This window comes from Nyctereutes procyonoides, unplaced genomic scaffold, assembly GCF_905146905.1.
Source record: "Nyctereutes procyonoides isolate TBG_1078 unplaced genomic scaffold, NYPRO_anot_genome, whole genome shotgun sequence".
NCBI classification, from domain to species: domain Eukaryota; kingdom Metazoa; phylum Chordata; class Mammalia; order Carnivora; family Canidae; genus Nyctereutes; species Nyctereutes procyonoides.
The window spans coordinates 51146931-51162301 of NW_026575121.1; the positions used below are offsets into that span (position 1 = coordinate 51146931).

Sequence of the window (15371 nt, forward strand, 5' to 3'; positions counted from 1 at the left end):
TCATGACCTGAGCTGAAGGCAGATGTTCAGTCACTGAGCCACCCAGGTATCCCGAGAACTTGCATTTCTAACAAGTTTGCAGGTGCTGCACGTGCTGCAGGTGCTGCTGGTTCACAGATTATACTTTGAGAATAGCTGGTTTAGTGACTCCTTCTGTCTACCTTCCAGAAACCCTCCCCCCACCCCCAGGATGAGTAGTTCATGTGACCCAGGGAACTTGCCGACCCAGAGACTATGTCACTCCCTCTCAACCACACTCCAAGTATCTGGGACTCCAGAATTCTCTCTAGACTACTTTCTGGCCAGTGCACACCCTTCTTCAGTCTGTCTTCCTGATGGCAATTCCCTCAACAGCATGTCCATGAAGGCTTAAAGTTGACAAAGGGTCAACTGTATGGGCTCAGCTGTGCGGGATGTGGCCCACATCCCCCTTGGTATAAATGGAGATTGAAGAAGCAGGAGAAAAGGAGGGGGCTCTATACAGAGGACCTTTTTTACCTTCTTGCCTCTCAAGGCAAAAGCTGGGGTTAGTCTTATGTCTGTTTGTGTAAGTAGCAGGAAGAAATAACATCCTGTTACAGCTTATCCAGATGTTAAAACCACAGAACTGCAGCCTGGATGGTTCTAGCTGGTGAGGAACTATTTATTGCATCTAAGGTGCTTAGAGGAAAGAAAAAATGTTTTCTATCCTTTCATGCTACCCTCCCCCTCCAGGTGATCACTTAGTGTATGGGGCTTTGAGGTCCCACAGACTTCAGCAGAAACCTCACTCTAACTTCTTGCACAAATTGGAGCAAGGCAGTCACTTTTGAGCAAGAGGTCATTCCACCCCTTCCCTAGATCCACCCAGACTACTTGTCTTCATCCCTCATTCGTAGCTCAAACGTCATCACCTTGACTGGATCAGGTACCTCCAGCTACTCTGGAAGTAACTGCATTCCTCTTTCTTGGCACTTTGTCCTTTTATGTGTGTGTGTGTGTGTGTGTTTTAAAGATTTTATTTATTCATGAGAGATACACAGAGAGAAGCAGAGACATAGGCAGAGGGAGGAGCAGGCTCTCCATGGCGAGGCTGATGCGGAACTCAATCCCAGGGCCCTGGGATCATGACCTGAGCCAAAGGCAGATGCTCAACCACTGAACCACAGAGGCGGCCCTTATATTTGTGTTTTTGATTGATGTCCACTAGCCCACTGGATTCCAAGAGCAGGGATCATGTCTCTTTAATTCTCTAGTTGTGTCCTCTCTTGTCTTGGCACACAGCCTGGTACCTGATAGATGCGAAACCCGTGTTTGCCAAATGAGTAAATGAATGTGTAGTTATTGTTAATATTAGAGATAAAATATACTAGGTGACTGGCACATAGTAGGTGCTTAATCAATGACAGCGATGATTTTTCAGTGTAGTCAACACTATAATCAGATGTTTTATTTTGTTTCTCCGTATTTTGTTCACGGGAGGGAGAATGGGGTGAATCTGGGACTCCTACATTTGAACCATCCAAGACAAGAGGAAAACGTGGTGTGATATACTACTGGCCCAAACAACCAGAAGCGTGACATACTTTTCAAAGGCTTAAGAAATGAATGATTCATCACTTAAAACAAAAAGTTCAAGAAAAAGTTGTACTTGTCGATTGCGTTGGCCCCACACAACTCATACCCCAAGTTGTGCACCTTCCTGAAAAGCCTCTGGTGAAAGTAATTCCCCACCCAAGTGTCCTCGCTGACGTCACCATCCGCCCCGGCCCCTTCGTATCTAGGGGATTACTTTATCTGTCTCTTTGATATCAACTATCCCAAATATTCCCTTGTCAAATATTTCTGGGGCTTGCATTGCAGAAAGAAACGATTTTCCCAAATCTGTGAACAGGACATTTTCTTTTTTTTTTTAATGTCAAAATAAACCATCTGCTTGTACAACTGTTTCTAATTACTTCCCTGCCTAGACTCTGCACTTGAGGGGTTTGGTACCAGCACCCCGCCCAAAGCAGTGCCTCTGCCCAAATCCTCGCAGGCAGCTCCTCAAGGCACTCCCGGCTCCGGAGAGAGGCCGGACCTGCCCGCTCTGGTGTCCGTGGGTCGGTCTGCAGGCGGCCTGCTGGTGGCACCGCTCCCTGCCACCCCCCCAGCCCCCCACCGGCAGCCCCACCCAACAGGAGCGCAGCTCGACTGCAGGGCCCCGGGAGCTCAGCATGCGTCCCGCAGGCTTCAGGAACTTCTTGCTGCTGGTGTCCTCTGTTCTCATTGTGGGGCTGTCAGCTGTTCCTCAGAGCTTCTCACCATCCCTGAGGTAAGTTTGGTTTGTTATTTTTGAGAAGGATCTGCCCTGCTTTGCGTGGCAGGGCTCAAGTTTGCAGGATGGCTGCCCTAAGCCAAGAGCAGTTAGGAGGTTGCACACGGGATAAACTGTTTTCAACCTGTTCCTGTTCCTTTCCTTATATCTGCACTGTGTGTTGCTTCGTGTCTGTCCTTTTACTTTTCCTCCGGAAAAAGACAGTGAATAAATACAAATATGTCATTTCCCCGAATTTTAATCCACCCCAAGAGGAACTTCTGCCCTGAGCCTAAGGTAATGCTATGTGTACCTGTGTGTGTGCTCATAGCCTAACAGAATCATTTCACAGGGTCTGTATTACATTAATGGATTGCATTTTGAAAGAGACTTTGAGACACATAATCATAGCTAAACTTTTTAAAAATATAGTTTATAAGCACTGCTTGATGCAACTTTTAAACATGATATGCCCTAGACTATGGTCCTCCATATTCACCCCTTCTTTTTCTTTTTCTTTTTTTTTTTCCTTCGTCTTCTTTTTCTTAAAACGGCTGCCCCTGGCCATCAGATAGCAATGGGACTCTTTAAAGAGCACTGAAAAGTCAGCCAAATGTCCTACTTTGCATCTATTTGCATTTAATCTAAATGCGCGTATAAGATTCAGTGGCAAGCGGCCAAGAGGCTGGGCCGGATCGCCTCGGTACACCTGGGAGGCGGCCCTACGCCTGGGCGTGCAGGTCACCCCCCCCCGACGCTTTGGTCTGAGTCAGGGTCATTTCCCCTGCGGTGGCCAACGGGGGCCGGCCGGGCGGGGGGGGAGGGGCGCGGTGGCAGACAGAGAGACCTGGAACCGCACGCTCCCTCCCGACTAGGCAGTTGCGTGTCGCCGTAGGGGTGGGCACCGGGTGCAGGCGGGGACTCCGAGCAAATGCCGTAGAGTCGGCTCTTGACCGTGGCCCCGCTGTGGTTTGTCGCCCCCGCAGGAGTGGGACTGGTGCCCCGTGCAGGCTGTCCCGCGCCGAGTCTGAGCGCCGCTGCCGGGCGCCCGGGCAGCCCCCAGGGGGCGCTCTGTGCCACGGCCGCGGCCGGTGCGACTGCGGGGTCTGCATCTGCCACGTGAGCGAGCCCGGCGTGTACTTCGGGCCCCTGTGTGAGTGCCACGAGTGGGTGTGCGAGACCTACGACGGGAGCACCTGCGCAGGTAAGGGGCAGCGGGCGCACGCGGGCGCATCCCGCCGGGGCTTCCCGCCGCTTCCCGGGGCCGCCCGGGGGCCCCGCCTCCCGCCGGGGCTCCCTCCCGGGCTCTGGAATCACCTGGTGCAATACTTGCCTCCGCCCAGGCCCACGCGGGGAGCGAAGCCACGCTGGTACGTTTCACTCACTTAAATTCTGGCTCTCCTTATTGTGGACGGAACCTCCCGGCTTCCCCCCAGACGGACTCGATCCGGTGGGCTCTTCTGCCCCAGTCACGAATTTCAAGCTTTTTTTTTTTTTTTTTTGCAGAACCTGAGCCTGTCTTTTCTTTCTTTTCTTTTCTTTTCTTTTCTTTTCTTTTCTTTTCTTTTCTTTTCTTTTCTTTTCTTTTCTTTTCTTTCTTCTTTTCTTTTCTTTTCTTTTCTTTCTTTCCTTTCCTTTTCTTTTCTTTCTTTTCTATTTTTTTTTTTTTTTTTTTTTGCCAAGGAAACGCAGGAGAATATCATTTTCCTAAATGTCCTAAAAAGGGGCCCAGGTCGTGTCTTTGAATCCTGATTTCCCTTCTTATTCTAGAGTTCACAGGTGGAAGCGCGTGTCCAGAAACTGTGACAAGGACAACATAAGCCAAGCGATTGATTGCTTTTGCACTGTGGTAGCTGCCCTGAAGTTTTCAGCTGCAGTGAAACTTGGTGTTTTAGTGAGGGTGGAGTAAAAAGGAATTCGTTTCTCTTGGACATTTTTAAGGAGTGATTCAGGTTGTGATACTGGAATAGGTCAAGATATTTCTTGGGAGAGAACACCCTTCTTCTAAACCAGTTTCACCAGAACATGCCATTTACTTAATTAAGGCCAGAATTTCTGTTAGGTCGCTGTGAATGGTGCAGGCCCTCCCTTAGTAAAAGGACAACACAAGGCATTCCAACCAGGGTTTGGCAGGTTTGTAGGGGGAAAAATAATCACAACTTCCTTTACCCACAATGTAGTTAAGAGTAAGAGTCCAACACTAACAGAGATGAAGAACAGGTTTGTAGCAAAATGGTTTTTTCTTGGCACCTGGGCCTGAAAATGCATAGTGAGAGGAGAGTACTTAATATGCACACTGCTTGGCCTTGGAAAAGTAGCTGTGTCAGTACTTTGGAGGGGCACAGGTGCTTCTCTGTGGTTTGTTTACCCTGTAAAGACTGTAGCTCACCCCTAATGCCACAGCTTGTTATTTTAAAGTTGTCAGTCTCAGGACGAGGTGCAGTATTATTAAGGGCAGCCCTTTGGAATGAAAGCTAAGTATTGTCTAATATTTCATTCCAGACTTGACTGTTACCTGGCTTCTCTGGCTTGTACTGCCTCTGGCAAGGTCTCTTCAATATCATGAGTTCTGAACACATTTTTTTCAGGACATTTTTGAATTGTTCTTTCACTGGAAAATGTAAGAAGTATGACACAGTCTTCAACTGGTGAAACCACTTATGGGTGCCATCAGATAAAACTTGCCTGTTGAAGAAGTTTATCTGGTTCCTTTCTGTAAAAGCTATGCAGAGGGAATGCTATGGCCTATGGTGGTCTTGTTGATCTCCAGTGGAAAGTGATTTGCTGTTTACCCCTAACATCTTAGCCGCTGCATTCTTTCCTCTTGATACAAATGCAGCACTAAGTCATGCATGGTTTTGTTTGCATATGGATACAATCCTGTAGAAGGCAAAATGCTTCTTTTTACTCCAAGGCTGAATGAAATAACTGTGTGCATTTCCCATTCTCATCTTTGTGAGTGATGCCAATCGGGGCCTGCACTACTGGACCTGGTGCAGGATCTGCCCCTGCAAATGCTCTGATGGCCTTTGCCAGGCCAGTGACACCTTTATACACAGCACTGTTGTCTGGCTACCTTGCCAGCTTGCCTGCTTGTACATTTTGAATGTAGCTTCTCAGTTCCTCTTCAAAAAGTTTGTATATTGTAGCTAAGATAGAAACATAGCAAGTTGTCTTTGATGTTTTTATGTGCACCTGGGCCTCTACCTCTATGGTGCTTTCTAGAAATAGAGTAGCTCTCAGAAGCCTCCCCACCTTTTTGAAGAAAACAGAATCCTGCTCTGATAGTGTATCAGAGAGTGGTTAATACTCTGGACTCTGGGGGGAAATTTCAAGGAGTCAAATCCCAGCCCCACCGCTTAACTGCTGTGTTAACTTGGGCAATTAAACTTTCTGAGTCTTGATTTCTTCATCTGTAAAATAAGAATAACAAAATACCTATCTTATAGGATTGGTATGTTTTTTTTTTTTAACACATGTAAAACATTTAGTGTTTCACAAAGTGCTCAATACATATAAATATGTGTATATGCATATAATATTATAGTGATGCACAAAGGTGAGCTAGTATGTATGGATGAGTAAATAGATAGCCTGGCTTTGTATTTGTTGGACATTTGATGCAGTCAGAGCAATTTAGTTTTCTTAATGTAGCCTGGGCCTGCTATTGATCCAAAGCTCAAAAGGTCGAGCAAGGATAACTGTTTTGGCCCAGCCTTAGAGCAGCTGTATTAGATACACCATGCCCTTTTAAAGTTAAGTCCATTGGGATTCTTACACTGTGAATCATAAGAAAGATACTTATTTTAGTCTGAGGCTGTTTGAAACTGATTACATATATATTAATGTATAACTAATGTATAATCCAGTGTCCACTTGTTCATGGCACACGAATCTTCTTCCTTGAACTTCTGTAAAGTAAAGGTCTGGCCCAGAGACTATTCCTGGGTGTGTGTGTGGGGCGGTGTCAAATGAGAAGTCAACTAATTTGGGTGGAATATTTCTTCGAGAAAAGTGTTTGGTTACATAAAACAAACTTTCAGCTAATATTTCAAGAGGTCTCTGAATCCACCCCCTGAACAGATATGCTTACACTTAAATGTTGTCTTTTTAAAATCTTTTCTAATCACTTTTGAAATATATCACTTAGAAGAGTTTAAGTTTTAGTAACCAGGAAGAACTAATTGAATTGAATTGAATTAAACAAATATTTATGAGGTGCTGTATATTTACTAGACCCTGTGCTGTTGAAGGAGACAAAAAGATGAGGAAATGAGAATTTCCCATTGAGTAGGGAGATGAAAATACCAAATGCCTGTAATGCAATGCAGAATATAATTTCTACAACTTTTCATTGTATGATATCAGTGTAAGATTCGTTTATAGTTTGAGTTGGCTAGACAAAACAGTATGGATGATCTAAGACTATGAGAGTTTCATTGAGGCAGAGATTAAATATTGTGGTTAAAATTCTTGAGAAAGAGGTAGCTTTTGCCAATTATCTTTATGCATTGGGAGGTTTTTGGTCCAAATGGGGGACTGTTGGAATTCTGAGGGAAGAAAAAATCCAAGCAGTGGTTTAGAGGCAGAAAGGCATGTGGGACAAGTGAAGTATTCTAGGTTTGGCTTGGCTGGATCTTAGGGCTGTGGGGAAAGTAGTAGAAGGTATTTTGAGTTACAGTTGGACATACTGTTGAGAGCTCTGAACCTGAATGGGAAGTTTATGCTTATAGGGGCCATGGTGAGATTTGAATGTGAGAGCCATGGTTAGTACTCTGAGTCATGAAAAGTACCAGGGTAGGGTGCTGGACAGCATGGCAGTTTGAAGTAGACATCTGATGGGGAGGAGCTCAGTTTAAATGCTATTTAAATGGTAGTCCAGGAGATAGAGAATAAGACAGAACTATGATGAATTTTAAACATTGTTGAAGGTACAACCAACATGCTTTAGTACACGGATGAATAAGATGTTAAATCAGTGCCTGGGTGTATGATGGAACTGATGGAATAAAAGTCAGGAGAAAGAACCAGGTAACTCCTAATCAATGGCTAAAAACCTTTACTAAAGAAAAAATGCTTATTTTTAATCTGAAACTGCTGTAAAATGAAGAATCATGGCTAGCAGAATGAGTCCGGACTCGACTGGCAGTGAATCTAGATGGATCACGTTTGAACTGTCAACTTGGGTTCAGTTGTTTGAATCCTTAACCTTGAGCCAGTCATGATTTCTTTGAAACTTAGATTCTTTTTTTTGGACCATCTTTATGGATATAAAGAACCTTGCATCCTGCATTGTATTATTCAGAATAATTTTTATGTTTATGTATAAATATATTTAATATCCATATAATTATGCATTTATACATTTATTCAGACTATGTATAAAACATTCTTATAAACATTAATTTATGTACATAAACACACATAATATAAAAATAATTAAAATACATGGAAATACCCCTTATATATCAATATTAATTTTTTTCTTGCAGATATTTCTGACTCTTATACTGCTAAATAAATGATAGGAGAATTGTATGTGATTCTTCATGAGAACTGGACTTACTGGGGATGCCTGGGTGGCTCAGCAGTTGAGTGCCCTACCCAGGGTGTGATCCTGGAATCCCGGGATTGAGTCTCACATCAGGCTCCCTTCATGGAGCCTGCTTCTCTCTCTCTCTCTCTCTCTCTCTCTCTCTCTCTCTCTCTGTTTCTCATGAATAAATAAATAAATGTTTTTTATTTTTTAAAAAGAACTGGACTTTCTTGTTCTTTATAGTCTATCTTAGGACTGATTTGCTTTTCCTCACAGTTGCATTTTTCTTAGATAGTTGGGTAATTCCCTCCTAGCCTATTTTGTGGAATCGCTCTTTGGTTTTGCCTTAGTTATTTTCCATTTTTCACCCTCTCTTCCTTCCTTCAAACCATATTCTATTTTACTTGCCCACTCTTTTAACTCTGTCCAGCTACCCTGGGTACTGGGGTATTGCTACATCCTTGCTTCTTCTTTATATTCCCTCTGCGCCCCTGCGCGGGACACCGGGCACATAAGAGCATTGTCTGTTTTTTAACATCCCATCCAATCAATGATTGTGTTGAACAGACAGACTCCAGTTTCCACATGTGTTTTCATCATGGTCTTAAAGTGTCCATAATTTTGGAGAATACACTCAGGGGTTCCCCACCACTAGCTCACCTGTATGCAGGCCTCTTTTCTTTGTGAATTCTGTACTTGTAGGTTGATCCATTTTGGATAAATGCATCCTGTCTTATCTCAAGTGACAACAATATAGATTTTCTTTTAAAAAAATTATTTATTTACTTATTCATGAGAGACACAGAGAGAAAAGCAGAGACATAGGCAAAGAGAGAAGCAGGCTCCCTGTGGAAAGCCTGATCCAGAACTCTGTCCCAGGACCCCGGGATTGCAACCTGAGCAGAAGGCAGATACTCAACCACTGAGCCACCCAGGTGCCCCCAGAATGAAAGATTTTCATCTTCATTTTCTCTCAACTGTACTGCTTTATTTGGATCCGGTCCTCTGCAGTTCTACTGTGGAGAAACTGAGATACCTTCTTTGGACTGGGTCATCCCCATACTTTTTTTTTTTTTTAAGATTTTATTTATTTTTTCATGAGAGACACAGAGAGAGAGGCAGAGACACAGGCAGAGACACAGGCAGAGGGAGAAGCAAGCTCCATGCAGGGAGCCTGATGTGGGACCCAATCCCAGGTCTCCAGGATCACACCCTTGGCTGAAGGTGGCGCTTAACCACTGAGCCACCCGGGCTGCCCATCCCCATACTTTGATAATCTAGAGGAGCATATTTATAACATTAGGGTGTTTAGATCAAATAGTGTCAATATGAGAAGTTCAGTGGTTATTTTTCAGTAGAATTTTCCCAGAGAGAGAAGGGAACATATGTGAGCAAATTTATTTATGTTACAAATCTTAAATTGGCAAAGTAAAAACCTCCTTCATAGGGTTCTCAGAAGTCTTTCATATATTTTGAGATGTGATACTAAAACTGACATCCCACGTCTCTTAGTATCATAACCCCAAAAAGCTGCTCAGGTCTCTGGGCCCCAGACATAGGTTGTGAAATCTGACCTTTGAAGGAGTCATGTGATTAGATTGGATCCTATCAGATAATCCAGAATAATCTTCCCATTTCAAGATCTATAATCTTAATCACACTGGCAAGTTTCCTTTTGGCACGTCATTTACAGGTTTCAGGAGCAAGGATGTGGACATCTCTGGAGGCCGTTAGTCTTCTTATCCTTCCTATTCTTCCTCCCATCCTTCTGTGAAGTACAAGAGGAATGCTATGTATGTGTACTTGCTAAGTACATGTGTAATGCTATGCTAGGAATGTTTATGAATGGCAAGAGAGAGTGGTTCCAACTCCATTAGTACCTGGGTATTCTTACCCTTCATCTAGGATGCAAGTAGTGAGTCTTTTCTTTCCTTTCAGAGCTCATCTTCATGATCTAATTTCCCTGCCCCTAGTCTTTCCTACACCACTGCTGATAAGGAACAACAGGCTTCTGGTCCAAGTTATGAAGAGTGACTTAGAGCCCAGCAGTGTCCTACATTCAATGTTTGATGTTATCACTTGCCAATCATGGAGCTCTGGGGAAGTTACTCAAACATTTGCCTCTTCTGTCTCCTTATTTATGAGACAGGGGTAAGTAATAATGTTATCAATGAGGATAATAATTATGCAAAAACTCATGAGTGATTACTAAGTCATTGGAGTTATGGGCTTACTTATGTCAGATGCTTCTCTTTTATCCTAGTGTGATACTTGGTCCTAAGATATTAACTCCTCCAAAATTATTTTCTTTTTTTTTTTAGGATTTTATTTATTTATTTGAGAGAGATAGAGCACAAGCAGTAGGGGGGAATGAGAGCAGGCTCCCTACTGAGCAGGGAATCCGACACAGGGCTGGATCCCAGGCCCCTGGGACTATGACCTGAGCTGAAGGCAGATGCTTAACTGAGCCACCCAGGTGTCCCAAGAATTGATTTTCTTTCCACATTATATCCTCCTCTGGGTTTAAGCCTATGTTTGCTTTTCCTCCTTTGACTGTGAATTTTTGGAACTGTCTCACCCACCCCAGACAACATGTCTGCTCCACAGTGTCATGGCTGGGTGAGCTTTTCAGCCATGGCCATCTCAAGCCTGATTCTCAATGGGTCATGTTCCAGCTCACTGGATGTCTAAGATTCTGACCCTAGTTTCTGTCTTTGTCTTAGGAACTTGACTTTTGTGTTCTTGTCCCTGAAATCTTCACTCTGATTTATGGTTCTAGAGTCATGCCCTAAATGGTGTGTGGCTAGTCTTTGAATCTGGAGGTTTTAGTCACTTTCTTTACTGGAAACCCTAAGATTTCTGCACATTTGCAGAGTTTACACTCAGCATAACTGCTTCTGATTCTTACCTCCACTGAGATGTCTGTATTTCCTGACTGTTCCTTCATCTCCTCTAAAGCATTAATCTCAAGTGGGTTGATCCCAGAGCCCACTCCTTCAACTTACAAAAGTAAGAAAAGCAGTACATTACAAAACGAAATCAAAACAACTCACCTTTGCAGAGTTTTTGAGTAATCAATAAATGTTACTGAATGTTCTGGAAACAGAGGAGATGGGGTAGTTTAATCACAGATATATAAACAACTTAATATTGAATAGTAATCATTCTGGTTCTTAAAACTCCTGGTTTTTGAAACCACTCCTCCTTCATAGAGCTAAGTGTGGACATGTGATGAAATTCTGGTTACAGAGATGTAAGCGGAGGTGTTGTAGATGAATTCAAAGGGAGCTGACTTTCAGGGAGGTATGTGTTTTGCCCATCTACCCTTTTTACTGCCTAGAATGTACCTACTTCTAACTGCCCCTTGGGATCAAGAGATGAACGTGGTGGCCATCTATGAGGATGACTCACTCACAAGATAGGAATCTGGCCTTCTGGAGACACCATGGAACTGCCACACCAGTCTTGGACTGCCTGCCTCTGGATTGCTTTTACACATAAAAATAACAAACTTTTGTTTAAGCTCTTGTCATTTTGGGGTTTTCTGGCAGCTATAATATCACCTTTTCTGAAACAACAGTTTTATTCAAAAGTTCAAGTTTATTAAAACAGGGCAAAGGTAGCATTTGTAAGGGGTTGAGAGCTTGAGCTTGTGATACCGGTAGGGCTGGGTTCCACCCTGTTTTACCTGGTATGTGGACTCCAACAGTTTTGGTAAATTCTGTAAGACTCAGTTTGCTCATCTCTAAAGTGGGATACAATTAACACTCTGGGGTGGAGTTATTGCAGAATTTAAGTGAGAAAAATACACATGAGGCATCTAATAAAATAGCTGACATAATTGTCACTCTAAATGAGAGTTGTTATTACCAGTATTAATCCTAGAATCTCTAAGGGGATTATGCTAAGGCAAAAGGAAATATGTCTTTGCTAGCAATTGAGTGACCATTGATGGATGCATATTCCTTGTACCAGTTAATATACTCAACATATACTGCTTTTTTTGCCTAGCTATCTTCTATGAGACGATGTAATTTTTCAAAATCTGGTAAGCAGAATTAGATTACCAGAGAGAACACAAACATTGTTTATGTATTTAAATATTTTTTTTACATTTTCCATTTATTTATCTGTACTTAACATTCATCAAAACATCACGCATGTCTGCTACAGACACTCACACAATATGTAAACGCATGGATAAAAATCAGTACAGTGGGGTTGCATTTTACGCAGAGATGAGAGTCTACATCAGCACAAAATCAAACATATGAAGTTTAAACTTACCCTGACAAATCTCCAAGGAAAGCTGTTTGTTTCCAGTCCATGACACCCTCTCTCAGTCTAGCCTGGTAAACACTAGGAAATGAAGGTTTACTCCTTGGCTGGTTCTGTGTTTACTCCATTTTTAGCTTTTGGTTGGATTTGAGAGGAGTAGTAGCTGGATTGTTCTTGGGGCTCCTCAGTGGATGGGATGCTTACCAGGAGACACACAGCAAGAACATCAGCCCATGGAAGCCCCCATCTCTTTCACTTCTTCTTTGCCCCTACTTGGGGTTTCCACTCACTGAATGGAATGACAGAAGCTTTACATTATTTAAATTATTGTGCTACCTTCCTTTATCACCAAGTATTAACCTTCACTGCGTAAGCACGTGTAAAAGAATTCAGGTGAGTCAAATGTGTGTGCACCGGGACTCCTCTTTAGTCCTCTTTAGTATGATTTTCAGCATAACCTCTGGAGTTAATATTAAATGTAGGGTGCACTTGCCTATTTTCCCATGGTTATAATGTGTTATAAACATGTGAACACACACTCTCTGAGGCCTATTTCTCTCCCAATATCACAGCTCTCATTCTAGCTTACTATAGATGATTAAGAATTTTAATATGTGTATGATGTCTTAGAGTACAGGCATATTGCTTTATTAAACAGTTTGCCTAAGTGAACATTCTGATTGCTTCCAGTTTTATTTTTTGATGTAGGAGGACTTTAAGCAGTATTTTCAAACTCCAATTTAAAATTGTGCACACGTTTGTACACATATGTGCACGCAGTTCTGCAGCCCCCCTCATTCTCGCGTGTACACAAAGACATTTCCACTAGAGTGAGCTGGGTCCCCGTACATGCATGAGAGAGTCATCAGCCTACAGGACTGTTAATAAAAGTGTCTTCATGCATTGCTGATCTTGGCACAGGGAGACTTCAAATCAGGTGGAACTGGGAGATCTGAAGCCTTTGTCCTTAGGGAAATTTAGATTCCAAGCATGGTGTGGAATTCAAGGTCAAGAGTCACATCTAAGAAAGAGGAGAAATAGGGTACAGCAAGGACTAAGAATGCCAAGGGGATTTACCGGGGCGTTTACCTCCTGCACAGGTAAATTCTCAAGCTATTTTCCATTAACTCTTAAATTGATAAAGATAGAAAGCTGCAAGGAGGTTGCAAATCTCATTTTCTTTGGAAAAGAGTGCTTTGTCTTTTCGAGGATCACATTTCCTGGCAAATAAGAAACTATATTTTGTAATAGAACTCATTCTTCTGTCTACTCTAAATCATCTTACTTAAGGCTGGGTAGAAGAATGATGGCTTTATAAAGGGAAAAGAAAAATAAGACCTTTATAAGGATGCTCACTGGCTTGACCTTGTGTCACCTCGGTCCTAACTCATGCCGTAAGACAAGTTTCTCTGCCAAGAGCCCTATCATCCTAATTGGATATAGTCACTAGTTCAAGCATCAAATTATTCCAAGTGAATCATTACCCACTCTAGTTTTCTGTTTTACTATTTTATCCGGATACTTCCTGGGGGAAAGGCAGACCAAAACCCCTTTTTTTTTTTTAAAAAAAAAAAAGAGGTCAATGAATTTTGATATTGCTTATTAGAAACTTCTTTTATGGGAAGGCCTTAACTGTAAATCATGATTTAGTCAATGGGAGAGAGTAAGGAGCCAAAATCAGACAATCAAAACATGGTAAATGTATTTCCTTATTGGCCATTATTGTTCTTTCAAAGCTATCATTTTCTGCTGTGCAAAATAGTTAGATAAAACTAGTTATTTTTCTAAACAAAATGACTTGGCCACTTATGCCTTTTCCTCTCCAAAATAAAAAAAGGCAAGTTACAGACTTTTTTTTCTTGGTCAACAGCATTAGTTATATAAGCTCTAAGAATCATCTTGACATGAAATAATTCATTTGTTTTAAGAGGGAAAATATTTAATTCTAGCTGTGTCCTGGATAGACTTCAATTGCCTGCTTGGATGGATTTGAGCTTTAAAATTAATGCTGTGTTAGTAATACACAAGAATAATGGGAAAATATCTATTTCTATTTGAGTATGCTTTGCTGGAAAATAGTTTTGTACATATGAATTTATTCAATTCTCATATAAGTTTTAAGGGGTAGTCAAACTTATTCTTCTCCAGCTATCATATTAGGGAACCCTGAAAAATATTTGCCCCCTAAATCAGTAGGAGGCTTCTCCTCAAGCATGTTAAAGTTGTCCTGAAACCACATATTTAAGGAAAATATTTTCATGAACTTGGAGTCCTGAAATAACAATTTTGAAGGATCTCATTTTTATATTTAAAAATATAACTTATGTAGATTTTTTTCTTAGAAGAGCTGTTTTAATTCTCATTTCTACCTTGTGCCAGAGATAAGACACTGACAAGCTCCAATACGGGGCAGAAGAACACCTTATTCAGTTAGTATCAAAAGAAGTCTGTGTAGCAGAAAGCATTGGGACCAAGTGTCATAGCAACAAAGAGTATTTCTCTCAGCTGTAAGTGATATTCTTAGAATGATTGTGTTTAGCACCAACCCTTATCAAAATAAGGGTTCCCCAGAGTCAGCAAGGGGAGAAACTTTTCTATAATCTTTGATTTTCCTAGTCTGTAAGAGCAAAAGAAAATGTAGATAGGAGAGTTAAATATTTGTTACTTTCATGGACATTAACTAGTTTTATTTTGGCTATTAAGAATAAATCACTTTTTTGGGGTGCCTAGGTAGCTCAGTCTGTTGAGTGTCCAACCATTGATTTTAGCTTTGGTCATGAACTTGGTGTTTTGGGATTGAGCCACCATATTGGGGTCTGTGCTTGGTGGGGAGTCTGCTTAAGATTCTCTCTCCTTTTCCCTCTGCTGTCCTCTACCCTATGTTCACTCCCTCTCAAAGAAATAAATAAATCTTTTTAAAAAAGGAATACATCATATTTAAGATTATCTTTTGCTCTTTTACAATTACTCATAATATTAAATCCAGACATTCAAATAACATGCATTTTTAATATAATATATAAAAATATACATGTTATATATATATATATACACACACACATACTACACACTATATTAGCAGAAATGCACAGTGAGGGAAGACAAGTGTCTATAGAAATATGGACATTTTTGACTGGATTGTCATGAGGGTGGACTTTACTATTTGAAGGTGAGTATGTCACTTATCAGTATGCCAAGGTTCTTGAAATTCTATTTCTTTATTTCATCCCTGCTAATATGCTAGATGTAGGATTTTAAGACTTAGGAGTGGCAATGCATTGG

At 41.7% G+C, this 15371-nt stretch overlaps 1 protein-coding gene across 2 annotated transcripts in view; it reads left to right on the forward strand.

Annotated features, from left to right (window-relative positions):
• Positions 1 to 1986: 1986 nt before the first annotated feature.
• ITGBL1 (integrin subunit beta like 1) overlaps positions 1987 to 15371 on the forward strand; it is a 222525-nt gene continuing 209140 nt past the window's right edge. Inside the window, exons 1-2 of one of the 2 annotated variants that reach the window (XM_055335920.1) lie at positions 1987 to 2293; positions 3262 to 3479. In XM_055335920.1, the coding sequence (XP_055191895.1) occupies positions 2196 to 2293; positions 3262 to 3479 (316 nt within the window). In that variant the 5' untranslated portion in view covers positions 1987 to 2195. The remainder of the gene's footprint in view (positions 2294 to 3261; positions 3480 to 15371) is intronic. The other variant, XM_055335921.1, reaches the window with a different exon arrangement.